The sequence below is a fragment of the Aotus nancymaae genome, unplaced genomic scaffold (assembly GCF_030222135.1).
Source record: "Aotus nancymaae isolate 86718 unplaced genomic scaffold, 86718_ANA_hifiasm-v0.15.2.pri h1tg000029l, whole genome shotgun sequence".
In the NCBI taxonomy this organism is placed as follows: domain Eukaryota; kingdom Metazoa; phylum Chordata; class Mammalia; order Primates; family Aotidae; genus Aotus; species Aotus nancymaae.
In genome coordinates, this window is record NW_026988442.1 from 89,759,731 (window position 1) to 89,786,967 (window position 27,237).

Consider the following 27,237-nt stretch of genomic DNA (forward strand, 5'->3'; position numbering starts at 1 on the left):
ATTCCCTTAATTCCTTAATGTCTGCATCTGCTGTAATTACAACAAATTTCAATTATAATGAAGCTCCAACTGTGGGGGTAAAACGGGATTATGGTAATTGTTAGAATGGAAAGGCATAGAAATAGGTTTCAAAAGCTTTCAGAAAAGCGATCTGACCAAAACAAGATCAATGCAGTTGGCTGCTAATTAAAGCAAACAGACAAAGGAATGCAACCTAGCTGATTTTTAATGTATGAGCTTCATAACACAGCTTGCATTAGTCAGCTTGCATTTTGAGGGCTATTGAAATGTTTTGTTCTTTCGTCTCCCAGGAAAGCATATAGAAATTGAAACTGACCTTCAACTGTATAAAGAAGGAATGATAATTCTTAAAAAGAGAGGTTATTCCATGGAGCATAAATACATTCAGATTCATGTATAAAGAGCCATTTATCTGAACATTTGGGAATTTCTAAGGCCTGTCATTTGGTGTCCTATTCATTTCATTCCGTTATGGGAAATGGAGAAGAGGGAAATTTAACAGTGAAGAAAATTTATGTCCATATGTTTTTATTTAAGTACACTGAGTATATTTTTTATGGTGTTCTCTTTTAACTGATGATTTTCTCGAGATGTGTTCAGGTTGAAGATTTTTTAGGGGGGTGGGCATGTGTTTAAAAAGTACATATGTCTAAACAACTACAATAAAAAATGGACACTCGGGCACACACAGTTAACTACTGTGCTTATTTTCTTAGACAAAGGACCTTTTTCTTTTAATTTTTACAAGAGACTTGGAATGTACATGACTCAATAGGGAACAATAATGAATGGTGATCATGAGGACTTTATTATCAGATGAGCTTCTTCCACAGGAGCAAAAACCCTCTCCATTTAATTTTATTTCTAGAGTTTGATGAGGAATGTAGAGGGCAGTTTGTTAGACCTGGGTTTAAATGGTCACTCTGTCCTCACTGGTAATCTGGAACTCACTGAGCCTCAGGAGCTTCATATAAAAAGGTGACCCAACTACCTACCTCTCGGGTACTATGACAGCTGTGTCCAGACAATGATACCAGGACAGGCCTGGCACCTTATGGGGCCAGTGAACACATTAGCAATGATACATTCCCAGTGCCCACCTTTCCAGGTGGACTGCCCATCCTCAGATACCTGAACATCTTCTTTCGTCCAGCTGGTCTTATTCCTGGGCTTAGAATGTGCCTTAGGACAGCTTGACTGTCTCTTATGTTTTTAACTGTTATCAATGATAATAATTTTACATTGTATTTGTATATGTAAAAAAGTATTTCTGGGACATTATTGAAAAAAACGGAATTCTAGGTCAAAGCAGATACGTAAGTTAAGTTTTTAAAATGCCACTGTGTCAGTGGTATTGTGGCAGCGCTCCTCATATGCTACATGGGCAGAAGGCGGTATGACACAAAACACTGGCAAAGCCTGTAAAGCGGCAATGTGTCATCCAAGGAGAAGTGGTTAGACCGGATGAGGTGGCTCACCTGTAGTCACAACACTTTGGGAGGCTGAGGCAGGCTGGATCACCTGAGGTCAGGAGTTCCAGACCAGCCTAGCCAACGTGGTGAAACCCCGTCTCTACTAAAAATACAAATATTATCTGGGCACAGTGTCGAGTGCCTGTAATCCCAGCTACTCAGGATGCTGAGGCAGGAGAATATTATGAACATGGGAGGCAGAGTTTGTAGTGACCTGAGATCACGCCACTGCATTCCAACCTGGGTAGCAGAGCAAGACCCCATCTCAAAAAAAAATTAAAAAGAAAGAAAGAAAGAAAAAATAATCACCAGAATGTATAAGGAAAATAAAAGGATTCAGTATACAATATCAAAAAAAGAATGCAAATAAAATGATGCAAAATGTTTTTCTATAATATTTGCAAATTAAGAAAAATAAAATCCAGAGTTTTCCAATTTTGAATAAACAGACTTATCAAAATATTGCTTGAGTTTAGGCAATTTGGGAGAACAACTTGGCAAACAGATTAAATATAAAACTTGTTATTTTCGCCAAAAAGTAATCATTGTGGAGACCAAGAGACAGACAGAGGAAGGGAAACTAGGGGCAGAATTCAGTGCTCCCAACTGAACAAGTGGAAGTGGCTCCCAGGGTCCGCTCCTGGGCATTGCACAGAGCCTGATGGAGGAGCTGAGGTCCTGCCCAGGGATATGAAGAAAAAAGGTGTGATTTAAGAACAGAATCATGAGCCAAGGCAGGTGCTGATGCGAGTGTTCTGGTGCCGCAAAGGGTGATTTTTGCATGTAGAACAGATTTTAGCAAGATTTATTTTTGGTTTTAAAAAAGTGATGTCAAATTTCTTTAAATTTTAAAATCCTTGTTCTTGAAATTTTTTTTTCTTTTTTTAAAATTCAACTTACAATATTTTATTCTATTTAAGTCTAGCAGGTTTCAGCTATCAGATCTAAGGAATCTTTGGAAATGTTTAATCCTGGATTTAGTTATTTAAGTACCTTCAAATACTTTAAGCTACATATATGATATATTTTATTACCTTTCCTAAAGCACTGATTTGTGAATTCACAAAAATAATGTGACAAATACTTGCCAGATGTAAACATTCAGAAAATAAACATTTAACTTAAATGAACTTCTTTCTTAGGTTTTTTGCTAAAGAAAATTTCAGTTAAGAATCTAAATCAGTTGTCTCATACATTTTATAATTTTTATTTTATTTTATTTTTTTGAGACAGGGTCACACGTTGTCACCCAGGCTGGAGTGAGGTCATAGCCCACTTCAGCAATGAATTCTCGGGCTCAAGCTATCTTCTCACTTCAGCTTCTAAAGTAGCTAGGACTATAGGCATGCACCTTCATACCCAACTAATATTTGAATTTTTTGTAGAGACAGGGTTTCTCTATGTTGTTCAGGCTTGTCTTGAACACCTGACTTCAAACAATCTTCCTGCCATGGCCTCTCAAAGTGCTGAGATCACAAGTGTGAGCCACTGAGCGTGGCCTTACATGTTTTAAATAGAAATTTACAAGAAACATACTTAAATAGGCCAAATCTCTTAAAAACTACAAATACAAAAGGATTATTAAAAATAAATTCAAAGTTTTATTATAATATTCCTAGAAGAGATAAGAACTAGAGCTAGCCAATTCAAAGATTCACTCTTGGCAGGGGACCTTTATGAGAAAAAAGGAAAATGAAATATTCCTTGTTAGATTTAATGTTTTTAGAAAATTTTAAATATTAAAAACTCAATTAATGATTATTAGACTTCAAAACTTAATGGAAGAAATTAAGATTCTAAAGGTAAACTTCTTGTTAAGACTGACAGTCAACTGATATTGAATCTTAACCCTATAGTATCCATCATAAATATGCTCAAGTATCTTTTTTAACTTGGGAATGCTAATTTTTTCTGAGAAGGATGAAAACTACAACACACAGAAGTTTCTGTCCAGGACCAACTTTGTGACCTTTTTTTCTCTTTCAGTACCATACTTTCCACCCAAAAACAACCATACCATGGTTTTGATTATCTTAAACTTTTGATGCTGAATTTGGAAATTTTTTAAATATAGGATTTAAAAATTACATGCTTTGAGCTGAGATTGTGCCACTGCATTCATTCCAGCCTGGGTGACAGAGCGAGACTCCATCTCAAAAAAAAAAAAAAAAATTACATTCCTAAGGAAGACACGTAACGTGCTAAATGATAAAGATTTGAGCCTGTCCTTGTTGGTGACTGCTGGAGAGCACTCTGGCTCCTATGTGCGGAAGCTCAGACAAGGGCTTCCACACATAGGAGTGTTCCATAACACTCGCAGTAGGCTGACCATGAAACCCATATCACTGGATTCAAAGACCAAAGATGGATCCTGAATGCATCTTCCATCTGCTTAACATACATTGATGAACTCTTATGTTTTTCTGTACTTGTGGGATTATACAACTTAAGTTTATTTAAAATGGCATGCAATAAAATGTTGGGCACGTTAAATGACTTTATTTGGCTTGCAATGAGGACTAATAAGGTCTTCCTACTAAAAGCAGGCAGAGTCTAAAATTTTCTGATATTAGTAGTAAGAACTACTTACTAGTAGGAAGCAGTAGTTGGAACCAACCATGTTAACTCACATAGGGTCAGGACAGAGAAAAAGTCTCTGTCATCTGCAAAAAAATATAAAATACAAGAGAAGGTCAAGGGCTATCTTCTGAGTTACTCATTTTAAAGATTTCACAAATTTGTAGCAAAAAGGGATTGAAAATAGAATTGAAATCTTCCTTTCACATTGAGAATTTATAGAATAAATCCTATATCATTATGTTAATTGTACAAACTTTTTTTAGTGTAAATTTATTTCCAATTAATCCATTTGTCGAACTGTTAAGATCCCTTTTCCTACCAAAAAATATATTTAAAAAAATCTAAACTGACAACTCCACATTGCACAACAGTGTCTGGAATCAGTGGGCAAAATATGCAAAGCCCCTGACCCTGACTTTGGCAGAAGTGATGCCTAAGATGTATGTTTAGGTATCACTTTTAGGGAGGTGATCTGGCATTTGTTTGAAGGAGGATGTGCAGGGCTGCAGTGTACAGGCTTCAGTGACAGGTAGCATGCTTTACCTTCCTGACTCTGTCACTTCACACTTAGACAAATTATTCACCCTCATCTAGTCTCACTTTTTAAATCTATAAAACAGGGGAAATAATACTGTTAAAACAACATCCCAGATGTGATTGTGGGCACATGTCAAAGTTTTTTCAAGCTTCTTGGCAAGGGAAAAGACTTAAAGAAAGCCAAGATCAAAATTTCCTCTTGGTGGAGATATTTTGTAGGTGACTAGGAAGGGAAAAAAAAGTTTGGTTAAAAATTATTAAGATAGTCATAAGGCTAGTTTAAGGTTATTGTATTTTTGAATATGATCTGCCTTAGGTTTTTACAGGTTTTCCTTGCTCTTGTGTTGGGAATTAACTGAAGAGTTCAAGAATGGAAGCTGAGAGACCAGTTAGCTGAAAATGTAGTTATTCCGGTGAGAGATGCTTGTGGCTTAGACAGGGGAGCATCAGGTGAGGGGTGATAAGTGGTGAGATGCAGGACAGCTTCTGAAGGCCCAGCCAGCAGGAATTGCTCATGTCTTGGATATGGGCCATAAGAGAAAGAGAGGATCTTTAAATTTGGGGACCTGAATACTGGTAAGAAGGGTATTGCTATCAATTGTGATAGCAAAGAACGCAGGTGAAGCAGATGGTCAGGGGCAGGGTGAGGGAGGAGATCAGAAAGCCAGATTTGGTTAAAGGTAACAAGGATCAAGGTGAGCTGGATGGGTAAACTGAATTTTTCAGCAGACTTTTTATCTCATGAAAATCTATCAAAATTGTACAGATTTTATCAGGAATGCTACATATTCCCCCCACCTCGAAAAAATAAAAGCTCTAAGTTGCATCATGCATAAGAATTCTGCTTCTGATCCAATTAGAGGACAATTATCTTTCTAAGTACTTAAGCAATGAAGTTGTTAGGACCCAAAAATACAGCTCAGTGGACATAAGTAATCCGAAGAAATTGCATTACTGACTTGCATCCCTAAATGGCTACTGAAGAACATCTAATCCATGGTCTCTATCTTACTTCTCTACTCAGAGAAACCTGAGTTCCTCTTCTGTCTCTCAATTGCTCATTGCCTGTAGCTGCACAGAAGAAGGCCCTTTTTCCTTAGGTTACTGTTTTCTCACTACTTAAAAAAAAAAAAAAGTGAGACTCCTTTTCCTGCCCTCTTTCCTGCAGAGTTCTTATTGTGCTGCTCAGAAGCATACAGGTAATAGTAAACAGGTGAAGGCCAGCGAGGCTGTGACAAACTGAAGAGGCTTAGCTAACAGAGGGCTGCACTCCTGAAATGCCTGTCCATTCATTCACTCAGTCTACAACCATTTATAGAGTGTCTACCTTGCTTACTACTTTGGGTATGTCAGTGAGCCAGACAGCAAGCAGTGCCCTTATGGAGCTGACATTCATTTGCAGAGAGACAGATACTCAATCATAAACTGATGCATAAGCAGAGTATCTAATGTGTTAGAAGATAATACATCTAAAGGCAAATAAAATGCAGGGAAAGAGATTGCAGGTAAGCAGTGAGTAAGGGTTGGGATATTGAATAACACGATGATGGCAGGCCTCTTTGAGAGGGTGACACTTGAGCAGGAACATGAGCTGAGGCATGAGCCATGTGGACATCTGGGGAAGAACGCTCTGGGTAGAGGGAATTCCAGTGCAAGAACCCTGACAAGGGAGCATTCCTGGTGTGCTTCAGGGACAGCAAAGTCAACATGCTTGGAGCAGGTGTAGAAAAGTGAAAAGAGTAGGGGTGAGTAGAGAGTGTTAAGGGGCGCAGATCAGTAAGAACTGGAAGATCGTTTTAAGGATGTACACAATTTTATCAGGAATGCTAGATATCCCACCCACCTGCCCCACCCCCCAAAAAAAGCTCTAAGTTGCATCATGAGTAAGGATTCTGCTTCTGATCCAGTTAGAGGACAATTATCTTTCTAAATACTTAAGCAATGAAGTTGATAGGGCCCAAAGGATGTTGCTTTTACCCTAAATTAAATAGGGAGCCAGAGGAGAGGTGTGTAATATGATCAGTCTTAGGATTTTATAGGCTCTCCCTTGCTCTTGTGTTGGGAATTAACTGAAGGGGTCAGGAATGGAAGCTGAGAGACCCGTAGGCTGAAAATTGTAGTTATTCTGGTGGGAGATGCTTTTGGATCAGATCAGACCAGCATTGGGGATGGGTGATAAGTGGTGAGATTCAGGACAGCTTCTGAGGGCCCAGCCAGTAGGAATTAGTCACATCTTGGATATGGGCTATGAGAGAAGGAGAGGATCTTCAAGTTTAGGAACCTGGATACTGGTAAGGAGGGTATTGGCATCAACTGTGATAATGAAGAACACAGTGAAGCAAACAGTGGGGGCAGGGTGAGGGAGGAGATTGGAAAGTCCAGTTTGGGTACACAAAGTTTGGAATACTTATTAGATACCCATGTGGAGCTGTCCAGCAGACAGCTGGGTAGAGGGGTCTGGAATTCACAAGTGAAGACTGAACTAAAATCTAAATGTTGACATCACTGGTGTGTAGCCGTGAGTTTTGCTTTGACTTTGCTCAGTAATCTGATTTTTGCTTTAAGAGAAGCCAAAAATTCATATTTCTGCTGTGAAACTTTCCAAATTAAAAACAAACTGACAGACTGCATTTCCCTGAACTGTCTTGATTCCCATTGCTTTCATCACACTTTTCCCAGGCCTCATCCACTCCAGCTGGAAACTTCAGCCCAGCCCCAGTTAAAGCTAAGTTGCAGAGAAATAACCACTCTGATCTTCCTGAAGGAAAGCTGCGGGGGTCCTTTTGTTCTTCCTAAGGCTGATCTAGAGAGAGCATGCTCTGCTGAAAGTGTGCTTGCCTGGATGCTTGAAACTGGACTCCGTTTTAAATTCTCAGAAATGTTTGTCTCTAGTTTACGTAGTGGCTCAATCTCGCAACATCCTACAAAATCTTCTCCCTGCTCTGAAGCAGTTTCTTTGGCTGTCTCTATTGCTGTAAATTTGCCTTTAAAGAGAAATATTCTGTTTCTTCATATCTCCCATGAATAGCCAAATACAGCACAAAACAACCACTATGAGGCCCAAACCATATACCTTTAGAGGATGGACTGTGACCTTGGGTCCATGGACTACTCTAGATAAACCTTCTCACTTTACCTATTACCTAGATTGTCAATAGCCCCACCTAGCAATGATCCTTCTCATTTGGAAGAAGTTTTTATCTGGATAAAAATTATGAAGTCTTTTAACCCTCTGAGTTTTTTTTCTCCTTTTATTCCTATCTCTTCTCTGACTTTCTTTAACCCTTTCTCTCATTTCCCATAAGACAAGCACATTCTACTTTTAGACAGAGGCTAACAGCTTCCGCTGTGTCTGTCACACTGTCTGAGTTTTCCCTGGGACACATTACCATGCTAGCTTATCTGGGCTTTGGGGAGTAAGAGGAAAGTTATTGTGTCCACGCTAAAAGCTTTCTTCGTTAAACATTATGCACCAAAGGAAGATGCATCCATCCAGATGCAGTTATAGACGCAATATCGTTAGGATTTAGAAGACAGATGTTCAGTGTGTTTATCTCCTAGCAATTTGAATTAAGAGCCTACACCTAAAAGAGTGAGCACCCTCACACTTAATTCACTCTTTCACTTCCCAGTTCTACAAGGAGTCTTTTTCTGGGTTAATGTCTTCAATGCTCAGTTTATGTCAAGAAGAGAGAGAAAGAAACAAAATACCAGTTAAAACGAACTGATTAAAGAGTATGGAAATTATACTCATGAAACTGCCCTTTTAAAATAAGCGAATTGGTCTTATGCATCTTTTCTCTCAAACATCTACTTTACAGATAGTTTTTCTAATCACAGTGTGCATTGAACCAAAATGAACCAAGCTTGAAGGCCGCTCTACTAGTGTTCATTCATTGTTTTTTTCTCATTCTAGGAAAACTAGATTTTTCCTTACTTAAGTACTCGTTTATCCTTCCAGGAATGCATCATTGGTTTTTCTGAGTGACCACAGACAAATAAGTTTCTAGGAAGTTAATACTTATATTTTTATTGGTAAATTGAGTCTAATACTGCAAAACAAGTTCTGTGTGAGGCATATTAAAATGTGTTCTAAGTGCCCAGATATTTCTTAGAGCTTTCCCCTAAACCCTTCTCCCTACATGCCAAAGGAGATTTACTCTACATGCCAAAGTTGATTAAATATTTAAAGTGGTCCGGGTGCAGTGCCTCACACCTGTAATCCCAGCAGTTTGGAAGGCCAAGGTGGGCAGATTAACTGAGGTCGGGAGTTCGAGACCAGCCTGACCAACATGGCTAAACCCCATCTCTACTAAAAATACAAAAATTAGTTCTGCATGTTGGCAGGGGTCTGTAATCCCAGCTACTTGGGAGGTTGAGGTAGGAGAATCTCTTGAATCTGGGAAGTGGAGGTTGCAGTGAGCTGAGATGGTGCCACTGCCCTCCAGCCTGGGTGACAGAGCAAGACTCCATTAAAAAAATTATATAAAAATATATATATATATATATATTAAAGTACAGAAAATGTTTATTTTTCTTCTTGTAATTACAGGATTCTTCTTTCTTACCCAAAGTTAAAATTCTGTTAGTAGAAAGTAAGGGAATCCCAGATCCAACCAGCCTGATTGCAATGAGAATTTTCCTGGAAAAGGGTTGGGCTATTCACAAAATCCAAGATAGATGAAAAGAGCCAGCCCTCAGGAAGTTCATGGGTGCAATGAAGTCTCAAGAACAGCAGAGACCAACCACACAGTGTTGGCAGAGTGCTTGCCATCTCTGTTTTTTGCCACATGCTGCATGTCAGCATATTTTTTTTTGTTTATTCTGTCCCTCTTTCACTGCAGACAAACTTTCTTCTTATGTCTGAAAATATGACCACTGAGAACATCTGGGTTTTTTATTTTATCACTTCAGCCACCAAAAAGAAGCAACCGTGAACTTTCTTGATGGCCAAGACAAAAGAACTGCAGAATAGGCACCTATTGAGTGTGCTTTGCTCAGTTTTTCTTTATTAAAACAATGTCTTGTTGGGGGATGGCAGCAGTAATACTATTATTTGCTCATTATGGAAATCTCTGCTTGTGTTTAAGTGTGTGCTGTGGGAGGGGGATGGGATGAGGCAAAAGGAGGTATGGAAAGGTCATGGAAAAACTGGGCAGCCTCAGAAAAGGAAATTATGGCAAAAGGTAAACTGCAGGAGAAGCAGTATTTCAGAAGCAGGAGGATGCTGGGATATGAAAGAAAAAAGGGTGTGGGGACAGGGGGCATTCAAAACAATGCTAGCCCCACAAGATCTCCTCAGAACATGCCTGGAGAAAGAGATCCTTACTTGAATGAGAACATTGAGGCTCCAAGTTTTTGAAATTTCCCTGCCAGCATAGAGCAGGATAGGATCTCCAAGTTACCCAAGTGACATGTTTAGTTGTTTTGTGTGAACACATTTCATAGCAAAACTATGGGTCTTTTTAAAAAATATTTTCTGTACTTTAGGCTATCATTGAATACCATAAAGTTATCAACACTTTTCTCAAACCTAAGCCCCATCAGCACAATAGTAAGTTTGCTGTGCTGAGCAGAAAATTTCTAATAATATGTCAGAACATATGCAGGAATATTAGTTTCTGGGCTCTGAAACCATCATTGCTGGAGGCTTTCCTACCTATGTAGGGCAGTTAGAGTAAATCATCTCACTTTTGCTTGCATCAGATTCTTAGTGGTTTCACAACAAACCCATTTATTGTATTATACCACTTCCGTAACTTCACTGCTTACACCCTCTCTCTTTTTAAATTCACGGAATTTATTTTCCCTTGCTCTCTAAGACACTATAAAGATTGTTTTAAAAAAATTATGGCGTGTATCCTTGTTTTTACTCTTAATTCACTACATTTGCTGAGCACCAGTCAGGTTCTTTCTTAATGACACAGCATACGAGGTACAGACTGTAACTCAAAGGCCCCATGCAGTGTATGGGATTTGAACTTAGATACATGTCTCCTTAAAGTCTACGATTTCTGTCCAGAATTAATAAACATTACCTCCACTCCAGTTAGCCTAATTCTAAAGATTTTTTTCTTTCCACTATTTTTGAAACTTATAAAGCCTGTGTTTTATTTTGTTGTGCTCATGTTTTGTATCTTAAATTTTTACTTAATCTAGTCCTGGTCTGTTACAATCATTTTTGTCCACATCATTTGTTGTAGTTTTATGATAGTTCATTAATTTTATGTATTACAGATTTCCTAAGTAATTTTCTAATGTTGGACACTTATGTTTATTCACATAATGAATGGCATCATTGCGAATAGCAAGAATTAGCATATATATTTTTCACATTTTGAACAATAGCCTTAAGATAGGGTCATCTCAGTGTGATTGCTGATTCAAATTACATAAATATTTTATAGAGTTTTTAACTTGTGTGGCAAAAATATTTTTTAGAATAGCGATATTATTTTGACCCTAAGTAGAGAAACCTTTGTTTTAAGGATGGCATTTTCAGTTTTATAAATGATAAAATGTCCTTGCATTTTAGATGAACATGTATCATGTTTTCTAATTTCACATTGTCTTTGCGCAGTTTAAAATAGATGCCTGATCATTCCCCAAAAGAGAAGCATGAGTACAATGACCTCAATTATTTGCCTCTCCTTTAAAAATGCAAAACTATTAAAAAATGTAAAATGGTTATCTTTATACATTTTGTTTTTCGGTAAGTGAAAAGCCTTACTAATTCTGACCATTTCAAATTAACTTTAAGTCAACATGAATTTGCCTCGATATTAAAATCCTTAACTTAAATACCTACATCAGCTCTGAGACTTTCATTGCCTAGTAATGAAAGGTGATTCTACCTTTTGTGGTAAAACCATAATACTCATACTATTTTGATGTCATTCAAGTCTGACTTAGGTATGGGAGAACAGCAGATCAGTATCTAGTATTAATTGCAGCAGTTGGATATGAGACATTTTTGCTTTCCCCTTTCTGTCAACTGATTTGGTTTATTTTATTTTTTTTCTTTTACGTTTTCTTTCATTAGGTGTTTGCCAAACTACTGTGAACATGGAGGAAACTGCTCCCAGTCCTGGACTACTTTCTATTGTAACTGCAGTGACACAAGTTACGCTGGTGCCACCTGCCACAACTGTGAGTAGATTAATCATTTGCCCATGTGGGATGGACGAAACTCCAAGAATACCATTGTTAACTTCAGGATGTATTTAGCATGGGGCAGGCACTTTTTATTCACCCATTGAACATATGTGTTTTAAGGGGTTATCATATGCCAAATACTGTGTCGGGTACAGAGGATGCATCGATACAAGCCATATTCTTGTAGAGTTTATGGTCTACTGGCAAGACAGACAGGAAATGAAATAACAACAATGCAGTTGAGTAAGTTTAAGGTGGAAGCAAGGCAAGGTGCTGTAGGCACACAAGAAGGAGCTATTAAGTCAATTGCATTGTCTTGATGAGTTGTTATGCTGCTGTAATAAACAAACTAACATCTCTATGATCTAAGTAACAAGGGCCATGCCATGCTTGTGTTTCATTCCCATCACACATGACAGAGGCCCTTCTTCCACTTTGTCCTAGTTCTTAGATGGTAATGCGGTTCCATTATCTGGAAGGTTGCTTTGGTAAGAGGAAACACAGGGAGGGAAGCATGTGCTCGCTTTTCAAAGCTTTTACCTGGAAGTAGCAAACATTAATTCCACTCACATTCTCTTGGCCAAATGAGGACACGTGGGCACACCCCACTTCAGTAGGGGCTGAAGTGCAATCTTACCATGGAATGGGGGAGAACAGACCTGAATATTGGTGACAAGTGCTGACGACCACCTGTCAATCCTAGTGTTAGGGAGACATCAAACAGAAGGCCTGAGCTGATTTTATTGTAGAAATATGGGAGGAAACAAAAAAAGAGAGAAAGAAAAGGATACTCAGAAGCAAAGAAACAAATAGAGACATAAAGCACAGGGGTCCTCTGTGAAAAATTGGAATTTGCAAATAGTTCCAGATGGCTGGAGGGTCCTGAAGGTGAGAAGGAGTGGTAAGAGGGGAGACAGAAGTAGGCTAGGGTATACAAAGAATAAGGAGTGAGGGATAGAAAATGAAGAGTACGAGCCCTGATTTTTTTTTTTTTTTTTTTTTTTTTTGAGACACAGTTTCACTCTTGTTGCCCAGGCTGGAGTGCAGTGGCACAATGTCAGCCTACTGCAACCTCCACCTTCCCGGTTCAAGCGATTCTCATCCTCAGCCTCCTGAGTAGCTGGGATTACAGGCACCTGCCACCATGCCAGCTAATTTTTGTATTTTTGGTAGAGACGAGGTTTCACCATGTTGGCCAGACTGGTCTCAAACTCCTGACCTTGTGATCCACCCGCCTCTGCCTCCTAAAGTGCTGGGCTTACAGGCATGAGTCACCGTGCCCAGTCTAGCCCTGTTTTTTTTTTATAATTGTATAGCCTTATTGAGACCACGGGGTGGGGGGAAACGCATGAAAAAGCACAGAAAGTTTGCCACTCAGAGAAAAGTATGCCCGACTGGGTGAAATGGGCCGTAAGTGTGATTGAGAAAGATACATCGGAAAGCACTGTCTGGAACTGCAGAACATTTTATGAAAAATTAGAAATTTGAAATTGGCTTAGAAGGTAGAAGAGGAAGATAAAAATCTTCTAGACATAAGAGCAGCGCCAAGACCTGGAGCTATTCTGAGGACTCCAGTGAGAACTATCACTCAGGGACAGATCTCGCTAGTTTTTCTTCGGCGCCTGCTGTTGTTGGGCTGGCACCTGGGGATGCAGAAAGAACACGGTAGATGCCAACAGGGCTGTAGCCAGACAGGGCAAAGATAAGCAAAGTTGATATTCTCATCCTTAAAGACCTCTCAGCCATTTCTTGGCCTGTTCGATTCCTTCAAATGCAGGATTCACTGATGATGTTCATAGGGAAGTCCGATCAAACTAGAGAAGAACTAGTCCCCTGGTCCACTGGTCATCAGGGCATGATGCAGTTATTGCTGTTATTTGCCTGCAGAAACAACAAAAAATGCTTGGCTTCATAAAAATATATTTGATTAAAATGTTTCTACTGCAAAATTTAGTATTCAAATGACTACAAGAGTATCATTGGATTGTTCATAACACAGACAATAAATGCTTGAGGGGATGAATACCCAATTTTCCATGAAGTGATTGTTATGCACTGTACCAAAATATCTCAGGTACCTCAAAAACATATACACCTACTATGCACCCACAAAAATTAAAAATAAAAATAAAATTAAAAAGACAGTGAAAAGAACACTGGAATGACAGAGATTGAATTTAAATTTTGCCCAGTTCTTATATGTGAATACCTATATGATTTTATCACTTCAGGAATCCTTTTATTTTTTTGCAGATCTTATGAAGAAAAACTAGTGAATTCTTATAGGTCCATCTAAAGCTGAAATTACATGTTTTTATCTAAGAGTCCCAGCAAAGTCTGATTCCCAAAATATTATCACCAAATAGCAAAGAACAATATACACCTATAGAGAAACATTGCAGAATACACATAAGGCTGTCCAGATTGTAATGTCGGAGCTCATGTAAGAAGTTCAGAGGCAACTGAAATGACCATCAATTTAATAGCAAGACAAGGGAAACATGAAGATTTAAATCAAGGCAACCCAAATTTCACCCAAATCGCATTACAGCATTCCTGTGACTGTTTAATCTTATTCTGCTCACTTTCCCCAAAAGTAATTTAACAATTTTTTGAGGAGTTCATCTCTATGGATACTGTTCTCCTTTAATTTACTTCATCCATCAGGCTAAAAATAGAAGATGTCTAGCTTTAAAAAAAGTGTGAAGTTGAAAATCAATGGAGGTGAGATGCTGATTTTTAAAGGAACACTGTCTAATCTGATGAGCAGGAGACTCAACACGCAAAACCTTAAATACCATTTTTTTTAACACCTTCCTGTTTTCTTTTCTGTGAAATTGCTCAATGCCTACACTGTAGGCTACAACTATGTGAAACACTATCTTCGTTTCTGGGCACCCAGCCAGGACGAATCAAAATCCCTTGAATATTTGTGACATTTGGCAAGCACACCTTGGTTCCTTGTGCAATTCAAGTATTTGTCCTCCCTGTAGCTAACTTCCCTCTCCCTCAGTTGGGTAAGGACTATTGTTTTTAGTCATTTTGCAAAGCTAGCGATTTCATCAGCAAGCGTGCGTCGCACTCTTCAGCAAGCATGCGTCCCACTCTCAGGCCAGGTAAGAGCTTCTGCAGCATAGAAGATGGCACCCAGGGCACCCTCTGGTAAAAACAAAAACAAATAAGACTGAAATTCTGCTCTTGTGGAAATGACAGAATTTTTGCTGTGTTGAGGGATATTTTATTGAAGGAATTGACCACAGTCCAAATAAGAAATACAAGTTATTTGGATTAATATATTGTTTATAATAATTTCTTGAGTATTCTCTTCATTTTGTCAAGCTCTTCAGAAATAGTGTTTCCACCCACCCCCCCCATTGTTGGTGCTTTCTAGTAAATATGAAGTAAGAGGACTGGTTCAGTGGATAGGATTAACTCCTTCTGTTCAGCCTTTGTGAATAAGAGAGGGCCTAGCTGAGGAGGGCACAGTGGACTCTCTAAGGAATAATAAAATAGAAATTCCCGAAGTGTGAAGACACAGCAAGCTACTGTCAAAAGTAGAGATCTTCAGTCCATCCCAATTTGTTTTTATCCTTACCTGATGATACGTAAGGGACTTGGATATGCAAGTTTGGTCACTTTTCAAACATACATCCTTCAAAATCACCTTTTTGAGAAAAAGATGACGAATGTATGGGCAATTTCTGTCCAACCTGTGGCAGCTTTCCCATATGAACATGAAACCTACCTCATAAAGTGCCACTGGAGACTCTTACATGATGTTTGTAAGTTGTTATGGTTGAAAAATTTCTCCCAAAGTGGTATCCTATTCTCCAGCGGAGTAACTGAAGAAAAACAGTGTTTACAGTCCAGATCAACCCCTGGCAACCCAACCAATGTTCAGCACCTTCAGACTCCCAGAAATAATGAGCACGGTTATTAGTTGAATACAGTGTACAAGTTCAGAAGGCTGTATAATCAAAGCCAAGCTTCTAAGCACTTGGGGTATATTTTGGTCATGGTATATCATATCTGCTTTATTAAGAATCCAAATTAAGATAAAAAGGATCAGGTTTTTGATTGTGGGATATTAGGGCATAGATAGATAGACAGACAGATAGATAGATAGATAGATAGATAGATAGATAGATATCATTACAACATAAGAAAGGGATATGGATAGTGTTATTATCTCCATTTTACAGATGAGAACATTGAGGCTGAGAAAGCTTATGTAAATTCCACAAGGTCTCATATCTAGTAAATGGTAGAAGTTGGGCTTTAAGCCAAGGGAATCTGGCTGTTGATGCCAGATGCTTAAATCCTGCATTTTATTTCTTCCTTTAAACAAGTAAGGCAACTGCAAACTTCTTTATTACAAACTTGGTGATGGGACATTCATGACATTATACTGCTTGAGACTCAGTAGAATAGTATGAGATTGCAATTGAAAATACAGTTCTAGACGTCTGAGAGATGAGGAAGTTTTGTGTTCTAGAATAATCATGAAAGTATTATGGAAGGAAGTAGAATGACTGACTTGGAGGACATCTAAAATTGAATAGACGAAAGGAAAAGGGAGGTCTATTGAAAACAGACTGTCAAGGGCTAAGGCATGATAGTAGACATATATATTCTGTGTTCTGGGGCAATGCAGAGCTTGTCTGGCTCAAAAAAAGAAAACATGAATTGCACTAGTCATTCATTCCTGAAGGCCAAATGGGATTCCTATAAAGCACTTTCCCCTGGCGAATACCGAAGCACTCTCACCACTATGACCAGAGCTTTTCGCATGCTACTACAACATCTATTAATATTACTTTAATAACTACAAAATAAATAGCCCAAGACATTTTTGTTTTCATTTTCAACCATCTTAATATTTTTCTTTGTCTTTTCTATTTTGGTGGGAGAGGCAAAGGACCCTTGTTGTTTCCAAATATTTATTATTGTAACTAACACAATGTTGAGCATCTTTGTATTTAAATATTGTCTAACACCACAAGTTCTGTGGCTCGCTTGAACAAACCTTAGAAACTGCTTTATTGAGTCAAAATTTCTGAGTAGTTTTAAGAATCTTGATTTATATTTCCAATTGTTTTTCTAAACTCTTCTTACAGTTTACACCTTGATTACTATTTTCTGAGATCTTGTTTTACCTTCTCTGCCATTATCATTTACTACAACTTATAACACTATCTACATGTGTTTTTAGTAACACCATTGCATATTAAAATAGAAATTATCATTGACCCTCATTGTGAGTTCCAGATGGAGAAAAGAGATTTTTTTTTCAGATGAGTTGTATTAGAGGAATAATATGATTGTTTCCACAGAATTTTCTTTTTTCATTCAAAAAGTACTTTTTGAAAGTGCATCTGATTAATTAAACTATGCATTTAATGATTACTGTCACGTTGAACAGACCCGGTAAGTGATACAAGCATCTGTCCTTGATCTTCTCAATATTTTTGTCTGATGACACTCACACCTGCCCTGTTCAGGGTCTTTTCACCATTTCTCAGCCTTTTCTAATCCCTTTTCACAATGTAGCCTCCCTGACATCCTGACGATGCCCTTTAGCTTATTTTTCAACTTTGCAGAAGGATGTCAGCTTTCTTCCTCTTCCAAACCTGATGTAGTGCTTCTTCTATGGGGCAGTCAATAGCCATGTATTGATTTGAAGCATAACAAGTCATCTGGCTATCAGGCTGTATAGTAATCATTACAGAGGGATAACACTTAGTTTAACAGGAGGTAAATGGTCCTTTGACTTCATGACATTTGGGTGGTTTGAATGAAAAGTTGGATAGGGTAGGTAATAAGGGGACTTATTTAAGAATATTGCTCATGGCCGGGCACGGTGGCTCAAGCCTGTAATCCCAGCACTTTGGGAGGCCGAGGCGGGTGGATCACTAGGTCAAGAGATCGAGACCATCCTGGTCAACACGGTGAAACCCCGTCTCTACTAATACAAAAAATTAGCTGGGCATGGTGGCGCGTGCCTGTAATCCCAGCTACTCAGGAGGCTGAGGCAGGAGAATTGCCTGAACCCGGGAGGCGGAGGTTGCGGTGAGCCGAGATCGCGCCATTGCACTCCAGCCTGGGTAACGAGAGCGAAACTCCGTCTCAAAAAAAAAAAAAAAAAAAAAAAAAAAAAAAAGAATATTGCTCATATCTCTAAGCTCAGGTCAGAAATGGTGAGATAGAAGATTAATTGCTTATTCTAATATTATTTCATGAATTTCCTCTAAAGAAATAAAAAAAAGTACCTCCATCACTAACCCTAAATGCCATCAGCAAATCGTTCTCAACTGCATCTAGAAAAAAGGAAAAGGAGTAAGAATAAGAATAAGGAGGAGGAGGAGGAAGAGGAGGGGGAGGAGGAGGGGAGGAGGAGGGGAGGAGGAGGGGAGGAGGAGGGGGGAGGAAGGAGAGGAGGGGGAGGAGGAAGAGGAGGGGGAGGAGGAGGAGGGGGGGAGGAGGGGGGAGGAGGGGGAGAAGAAGAAGAACAGAGGAAATTGTTGAATTTACACCCTGCTTCACTTTATGACATAAAGCAATGCTTTTATCATCATTAATTTTATTTATGTTAACTACCTACTGAGACTATAAACCTATTTAGGTGAGAAACTGTCTTACTTATATTTGTATTGGTCACATTCAAGGCTTTGGTGCCATATAGGCTATTAGAGAAATAGTTAGACAGAAGATTAAGCAGAAAAAGATAATTCAGCGTGCTCTTAGTGGAAATTCCATAAGAACAGGATGATCACTGAATCCTCCCTGGGTTTCCAGCCTCTTGTTTAATCCCTGACACATAATACATATCCACTCTTTGATGTATACAAAAACAAATAAATAAATTTATGAGGCAGGTACATGCAACAGTGTTAAATTACTGAAGCAAGAGCACCGTCACTTTCTTGAGAAGGTGAGAAAGTTCTCACAATTATTGACCTTTGAGCAGAGATTTGAAGGATGCGAAAGAAGACGAGCACAGACAAAGGCCTTGCAGGAAGAGTGAGCGCCATGAAAAAAAGCAAAGTGACATGAAGCGTCAAGCAACAAAGTGGGGGCTATGAGACACCTGGCATAGCTAGAACTGAAGATGAAAGGGGGGAAAAGGAGATGCAGGAAACGCAGTCCAAGTACAAAAGACAGGTGATAAATTGAGAATGAACTTGCTTCTCTGCTGGCCAACTAAGCCAGCCACAGTTTACTGGTTTCATTTTAGTGTTGAGGACTGGCTTGCCATTATTTGTTTGTTGTTTGCTTTGTTTATCAGTTCCTTTTGTAAAAATGTAATTGTGATGGTGCTGCAGAGCATATACTGAAGATGGAAGGTGTGGGTGCTAGGGACAGATACTGGATGCTATTTGCAATTTCGTGGGCAGCAAATAATGACAACCAGCATAAGCTCGAAAGCAGGATCCTGATATGAAAGGCATATCTAAAATTGGATCAAGTAGACTTAAAGGAAAATTGAATACAGTACAGAGAAGAATGACATTTAGCTTTTTAGCTTGGAAGACCTCATGGATGAATAATGTGGTGACTAAGTCCTGAGGTCTGTCTCGGTGTGACAGCCTAGTGTCAAATGCAGATCCTACAATTTACAAGATGTATGACCTAGGGCAAGAAGCGAGGGGAGCTCCATGGGCTTCAACTTCCTCATCTGTCATATGGGGCTAATGATAGCTATCACTTCAAAGAAATATTATAAGGATTAAGTAAAACAATCTTCTTAAAGTATTTAGCATGGTGCCTGACAAATACAAATTTACTGTTCCATGTTACCTACTGTTTGAACACACAGACGATACATAGAAAGATTAGTGGTTGGACTTCAGTCTAGTTTGGGGCACAGTATTTGCGTGGAAAGTTTCCCACTGTGCAGAATTAGCTAGAAAACTCTGAAGTGAGGTCCAAGGGGAATATCAGAATCAGTGGGTGTATAGTTGCTGAAGCCTTTTGAGTAGATGAGGCCATTCAGGTGCGGTAGGCCAAGGGTGGGACCTTGAAAGTAAAATATTTTATAAGACTCAGGAAGAGATACAATCAAGAAGGAATAGTGACCAAAACAAGTAAAGAAAGTACTAAGAAAAGTGTAACCTAGGAGTTAGAAGAGGGGTGTTTCAGGAACAGAGTATTCACACGGAGATGTTTAGGTACATAGTATCCCATTGAATATTTTATTTTATTTATTTATTTATTTATTTTTATTTTGAGACAAAGTCTCACCCTTTCGCTCACAGGCTGGAGTGCAGTGGTGCAATCTTGGTTGACTGCAACTTCTGCCTCTGAGGATCCAGTGATTCTCCTGCCTCAGCCTCCCAAGTAGCTGGGATTACAGGCATGCACCACCACACCCGCTAATTTTTGTATTTTTAGTAGAGATGAGGTTTCACCATGTTGATCAGGCTGGTCTCGAACTCCTGACCTCAGGTGATTTGCCCGCCTCGGTCTCCCAAAGTGCTGGGATTACAGGCCGAGTACTCTTTCATCTTAGTGGTGGTAATTGTTAAACGACTGGATAGATGTTTAGGGAGAAGATGGGGTAAAAGCACAATAAGGGGAAAAATGAAATGCGGAAAGCAATAAAATTCAAACTTAGGAAACTAATAATAATTTTTTTAAAAAAAGAAACCAGTAATTTTCTGTAGGCAGCCTAAGACTGGGGCAGTATTGGAATGCACTGGAATTTGCTAATCCGAGAAAATCTGTTCGTCAATGACTATCCCAGGTTTTGTCAGGATCTAGGTGATTCAAAAGCATTTGCTGCCATTGAGAGGATTTCACTCTCCTTCAGGAGAAAAAACTCCAACATCCTGAATCTGTTAATGAACAGGTAATGCACTGTGCAACTGAGGGCACAGGACTCACTGTAAGGGGGAAAGCTACTTCTGGAGGGAGAGATCTGAGCAGGCTGAACTGGGTGTGAAAGTCTTCTTAAAAGAAGCAACAGACACTGGGGTCTACTTGAGGGTAGAGGGTGGGAGGAGGGAGAGAAGCAGAAAAGATAATGATTGGTTACTGGGCTTAATACCTGAGTGATGAAATAATCTATACAACAAACCCCCATAACACATGTTTACATATGAAACAAACCTGCACGTGTAGCCCCAAACCTAAAATAAAATTTAAAAAAAGAAAGAAAGACTTCTTAAAGAACAGATTGGACCTGTGCATAAAGGCTGAACTTGGGAGGTCAGAGAAGTGTCAGGGGGGTGTTTTTCAAGGGTGGGTATCAAAAGAAGGACCAAAATAAGGATGAGCACAGGGGATGTTTGGGGTTCACCCAGTGCTGTAGCCTAAGGAGAAAGGAATGGACAATTTGCTGAGTTGTATGTACGTGTCAGTGCTGAGCACATGTCATCTCACATTCTTAGCTCTAACCCTTTAGACTCTGGCCGATCCAAAGAGTTACATCTTCAGATTTGCAAATCTCTTGACCACAAAGACTTCTTACCAATATCTTCTCCTGAGGAACCTCTGTCAACACCTGCAAGAAGCCTGTGCGGGCCTTTTGTAGCTATTGCTTCTTTTTGTTCCTTTAGCATCCTCTCACAAATCACTTATTCCACCACATAAAAATTGTCTGCTTCTTGTTTTTCCTTCCAAACTGCCAGTCTTTTGGTGCATTTGTCCTTGCATATTTGGCACCTAATTACACACAGTAGACAATCACTGAATGTAAACATTCTTTTACAGCTAAAATGCTTAAAACCACAGAACCGGTGGAAGTGGAGTTGGAACTTAGTTGTAGACGGCTTGAAAACACTTTCTCTTAACATTACAACATCTTACATGGATGGAAGAGCACTCTTAAATATTTTATGGAACACAGCAGGATTTTAGAGAAAAACTAATGCAAAGACTTCTTATCAGAGAAGGAAAGGAATGGAGGGTGTATGTTCACCTTGGATTGATTTTCTTCCTTTTCAATACATCTCAGTGCTTTGAGAGTTTCCCACAGCCGTCTCCTACCTGTTAATTGGTTCTGTTTGTTCTTTCCTTCCTCTTTCTCTATGTCTTTCTCTTCATCTTCCCCCATCCCCTTGTCAACTGAGGCTACAGTAAAGCCAACTTCAAATATGTACCCTGGGTTGACAAAGAGCAAGAAATGTAATCACAAGTATTGGCTTTGTTCCAAACCTCTAGAAACAACAAAAGATTCCAAAACATAAGAGAAGATAGTTCATTGAATACAATGTAATTGTTGATGTTGCTTCCTTTGGAGAATCATTGATATTTACTTTGAATACTGAGCAAGAAAAATGAGCACTTATTTATAATGTATTTCAATCAACAGAAGATTAATAGCCAGAGAAATACAAAGCTCTAGTGTGTCCCATGAGTAAGAAGTGATCTGAAATATACATACATAAAAAACTCAATACATGAAGACATGGTTTTCATCTGTGCCTCCTCCTTGAATCCAGACAGATCGAGGTTATTGATAGCTCTCTGGTATCAGAGGGATTATTTGACTTCTTTCAGCCTTGGTTGCTTTTGTTTTCTAAAATAACAGTAACTCCTTTAGAATTGTTATGTAGATCAGAGGCAAGAAACAGACAACATCTAGCACAATATTTGAAATTCGGCATTTCCCGGTTAAATGGTATCTCATATGTGTGTGTGTGTGTGTGTGTGTATTTGTGTGTGTGTGTGTATGTATGTGCATATATATATGTGTGTGTATATATATGTATATATGTGTGTGTGTATATGTATAGATATGTGTGTGTGTGTGTGTGTGTGTATATATATATATATATATATACACACAGAGAGAGAGAGAGAGAGAGAATTATTTTCTTAAAAGTTTAGAAATATTTTTTATATAAGAGACATCGTTTGTTTGGAAGTTTCGCTCTTGTTGCCCAGGCTGGAGTGCAATGGCATGATCTTGGCTCACTCCATCCTCTGCCTCTCTGGTTCAAGCAATTCTCTGGCCTCAGCCTCCCAAGTAGCTGGGATTACAAGCATGCACCACCATACCCAGCTAATTTTGTCTTTTTAGAAGAGACGGGTTTCTCCATGGTGGTCAGGCTGGTTTCGAACTCCTGACCTCAGGTGATCTACCCTCCTCAGCCTCTCAAAGTGCTGGTATTACAGGCCTGAGCCACCATGCCAGACCAAGAGTCATCCTTTCTGTGTTACTAAGTCATAGGCTGTTTTCTACTATACGTTTCTACTATACGCTTTTTCTACTATAGACTATCAAACAGAGGTTAGGTTTTGGCATAGGTGTTACCATCAGTAGAAAAACTGAGAGGCAAAATGTCACCGATAGAACCCTGGGAGGGGGCTTCTGCATGAGTCAGTTCCTCTGTGCCACAGTTGACCTTAGGCAAGTCACTTTCTGTGATCCATGATTCCTCATGAATGCAATGTGTATTATATGTGGATTATACATGATCACTAAGGAGAATTGTTTTGACTTGCTCTAGCAGCATGAATCAGAATGAGAATGTGCTATAATCTCACTCTATAGTTTCTATGTCTTGTCTTAACCATTTTATAATATTCTAGCCCAAATTAACCATTACATAAACCAGATAGACCACATCTTGTCTATAGAAAATACTAAGTGTTAATTCACACTGTTACCTCAAATAGGCTTTACAAGTAAAACAGGTTAAAATATGAGGAATGTTTTGCAAGTGTCACAGCTCTTGCAGCTTCTCTTGAAGCACTTGGTGTAGTTTACTTACTTGGGTTTTCATTTGGAATGAGTCAACTCAAAGAGCAATAAGCAATAATGAAATGAAGACATAATGTGATTGCTCAATATAATTTATCAGGTTTTTTTTTTTAAAACTATGACTGAATTGACTGTCTAAATTGTCATGAAATGAAGGAATTTCTAGTGTGTTCATTCTGATTCTTGCAAATATATTTTGACTATGTAATTCAGAGACAAAATTCAGAATGTATTTCTTCATTCATTAAAATTCTGTAACACAGTAACACTGTGACCTATGTATAGCAAGTTATTTCAGCAATGTGAGCCTCATTTGTGCCATTCTCAAGGGAAAATAATAGAATCTGTCCCTCAGTCCTATTGGGATAAATTCATGAATCAATGGGCGTGAAATATCTCTGACAAGTATGATCATAACCCTTTCTTATAGATTTCTTCTTGTGTATTTACATCATTTTGTTCCCACTGCAACCTTGATGAGGGACGAGGCAAGTACCCTTAAATGTACAGAGGAAAGTCATGAGGCTTAGAGCAGCTTGATATAGAGAGACCAAGGATGATCAGATACAAGAGCCCAGCAGGACAAAAGCCTAAATATTGTGACTCTCCAAGATTTTTCAGCTATATCATGCTCTAGACAAGGTCAGTTGTTAGGGAAATTCCAGGGTTATTTTTAAATTTAGTTTATGTTGTTTCCTAAAAGTGACTTTGATTATATCACTGTCCAGCTTCAAATTATTTAGTGGTTCTCTATAGTCTTATTGAAGAAAACTCTTTACTATTTGGTCTCAGTAAGTGAGGTCATTCATTACTTAGAACCTTCTTGGGTCACAGACCATTTTCAGCCATAGCCCTGTATGTGTCCACATTATAGCAGTTGTGATCCACTATTCATTCACTGAGCATGCTCAGTTTTTCTTGCCTTTCCAATATTCTGGCCTTGAAGTTATTTCTCCTGGAATGGTCTTCCTGGCCTGTCTTCCTGATAATTGTCTATTCTCTATTCTACTCAGTGTTCTGCTCCACTGTCACCCCCACATGTACAGGTGGCTGCAGTAATTGGCTTTTGATCTTTCTCTAATATTAGGTTGTGTTCCTTGAGGTCATGCACTTTGGCTTTTCTTGTATATATTCCCATTTGCTATACCAGGTCTGGAATATTGCTCATGCAAAATAAGTATTAAGAGAATGCAGTTTTAATTTTCAAATTGTTGGCACTACCTTAAAATATGCTAATATTACCTTATAGGTAAAAGACAGCAAAGCAGATGACATGCCACAACCTCTGTTAGGCTTTCCCTTTAGTCATCATATAGAAAAACTTCTCATTTTTAATTTGATGGAAAAATTGAGGATCCTGCTTTTTATTTAAAGAGTATTTCTTGAAGATCCCCACACTACATCCTCATTTTCTTTCAAACTAGCTTGTAAATGATCCTTCAGGTGGCATAGCTGTAGTTCCCAATTTTAAGATACTAGCATAAATAGGACTTTGGATTAGTGTATATGTGTGTGTGTGTGTGTGTATATATATATATATATATATATATATATATATATATGCCGAAACAAAAAAAAGGAAATAAAATTGTCCATTGTCATAGCAGGATATGCAACTGAGTGTATTAGTCTGTTAACGGAGGAGTTGTCAAAGTCAGTTTTCAGTGGCACAGATTTCCTGCTGGCAGCTAATGTGATGATGAAGACCCTGGCAATCATTCCCTTGTTCCTGTCTCCCTGAGTTTGCTGTCACGATGGCTGGAAGAGGGAGCTAGTATTTCTGTCAGCTAACATTTTATTTCATTACTGCATGTTGTCTAAATGGTCATTCAATGAAATAACTGTTATATAACATAGGCAGATTAAGGATGCCTGTAGTTCACAGGCCATCAGTGGAGGACCTGTGCTCTCTGGCTTCTTTAACAGAAGTCTTCCAGCTAATGACTTCACTGGGGGAATAGTCAAAAGATAAAGAAAAGAAACCTGTTCTGTGTTGTGGTTTTGTGTTTAATGGCAATGTAGTATTAAAAAGAAATTGTTTTTGAAGATTATGCTGCCTTGGACTAAATTCCAGGCTCTAACGATTACTAACTGAGTGACCTGTGGGAAATTATTCACCTTCTCAGAACCTTAGTTCTCTCATCTCCAAATGCAAGAATAGTGACATCTATGTCTTAGAATTTTTTGGTAATTAGAGTGGTGGACATAGTGACTATATAGGAAGTGTGTGATTAAGTTTACTTATTTTACTTCATCAGTTCTCTACACCTCTACACTTCCTGGCCATCTGCGGATAGCTTTTGGACTAGTAACAAATTCTGATTTCTATGTTTGGAAGGGACTTTTGGCACAAGTGTGTTTTCTTGCATACTTCTTCAAGTCGATGCTCTAGAAACTGACTGATGAATGCCTCCCTCTATCACTGTAGCTCTCTGATAGCTATGAGATTTGCATCTTTTAGGAAGTAAAATCTACCTTCTAACTTTCCCTACTTAGTTCTATTTCAGCTCTCAATGATCCTACTATGGACTCACCATTTTTTCCACACCACTATCATCACAGCTCAGTCACCTGAAATGAAGTATAATGGTGGGCTCCACAGTTCCTGAAATCACCGGATGCAGAACATACTTAGGAAGAACCAGATTGAGAAATTGCCTTTGCTTATTTTAATTAGCACATATTATACTTATCTCTACAGTATAACACAACCTTAAACCAGTGAAAGTAACTGATTCCACAGTTCATTTTGGCTGCTGTTATGACAGAATTTCATTGAGATATTTATTTTTATTCAACATTAATTCTTGCACATCTCTCCTATTTTGTGGTTACTCATTCATGCAACACACATTTATATCAGATATGTGTAAATAAGTATCTATTCAGGGTTCAACAGTCAACCAAATATAGAGGGTGACACTTGGGCAATTGAAAGTCTGATTCCTGTTCTCAAGGATTTTAAAATTAGCACAAATGTTGGCGGGGGGAGATGTGTTATACGCTAAGAAAATAATGCTATTTTCTTAGCATAAATAATAAAATAATATTATTTTAAATACTATTATTTTAATATTATTTTAATAATAAAATTAAAATAATAGCATTTTAATATTTATTATTGTGTTATACACAATAATAAAAAAATGTGTTATACACTAAGAAAATAATATAGTAGAAAATAATTCTACTATAAGGACACATGCACACGAATGTTCATTGCAGCACTGTTTACAATAGCAAAGACCTGGAACCAACCCAAATGCCCATCCATGATAGACTGGAAAGGGAAAATGTGGCACATATACACCATGGAATACTATGCAGCCATAAAAAAAACAATGAGTTTGTGTCCTTTGTAGGGACATGGATGAACCTGGAAACCATCATTCTCAGCAAACTGACACAAGAACAGAAAATCAAACACCGCATGTTCTCACTCATAGGTGGGTGTTGAACAATGAGAACACATGGACACAGGGAGGGGAGCATCACACACTGGGGTCTGTGGGGGGAAATAGGAGAGGGACAGCAGGGGGTGGGGAGTTGGGGAGAGATAGCATGGGGATAAATGCCAGATATAGGTGAAGGAGAGGAAGGCAGCATATCACACTGCCATGTGTGTACCTATGCAACAATCTTGCATGTTCCTCACATGTACCCCAAAACCTAAAATGCAATTAAAAAAAAAAAAGAAGGCCGGGTGCGGTGGCTCACGCCTGTAATCCCAGCACTTTGGGAGGCCGAGGCGGGTGGATCACGAGG

At 38.7% G+C, this 27,237-nt stretch overlaps 1 protein-coding gene across 1 annotated transcript in view; it reads left to right on the plus strand.

Moving 5' to 3' along the window:
- CNTNAP5 (contactin associated protein family member 5) overlaps positions 1-27,237 on the plus strand; it is an 882,261-nt gene that overhangs the window by 509,481 nt on the left and 345,543 nt on the right. The window contains exon 11 of the mRNA XM_021667927.2: positions 11,653-11,759. Coding sequence (XP_021523602.2) covers positions 11,653-11,759 — 107 coding nt within the window. The remainder of the gene's footprint in view (positions 1-11,652; positions 11,760-27,237) is intronic.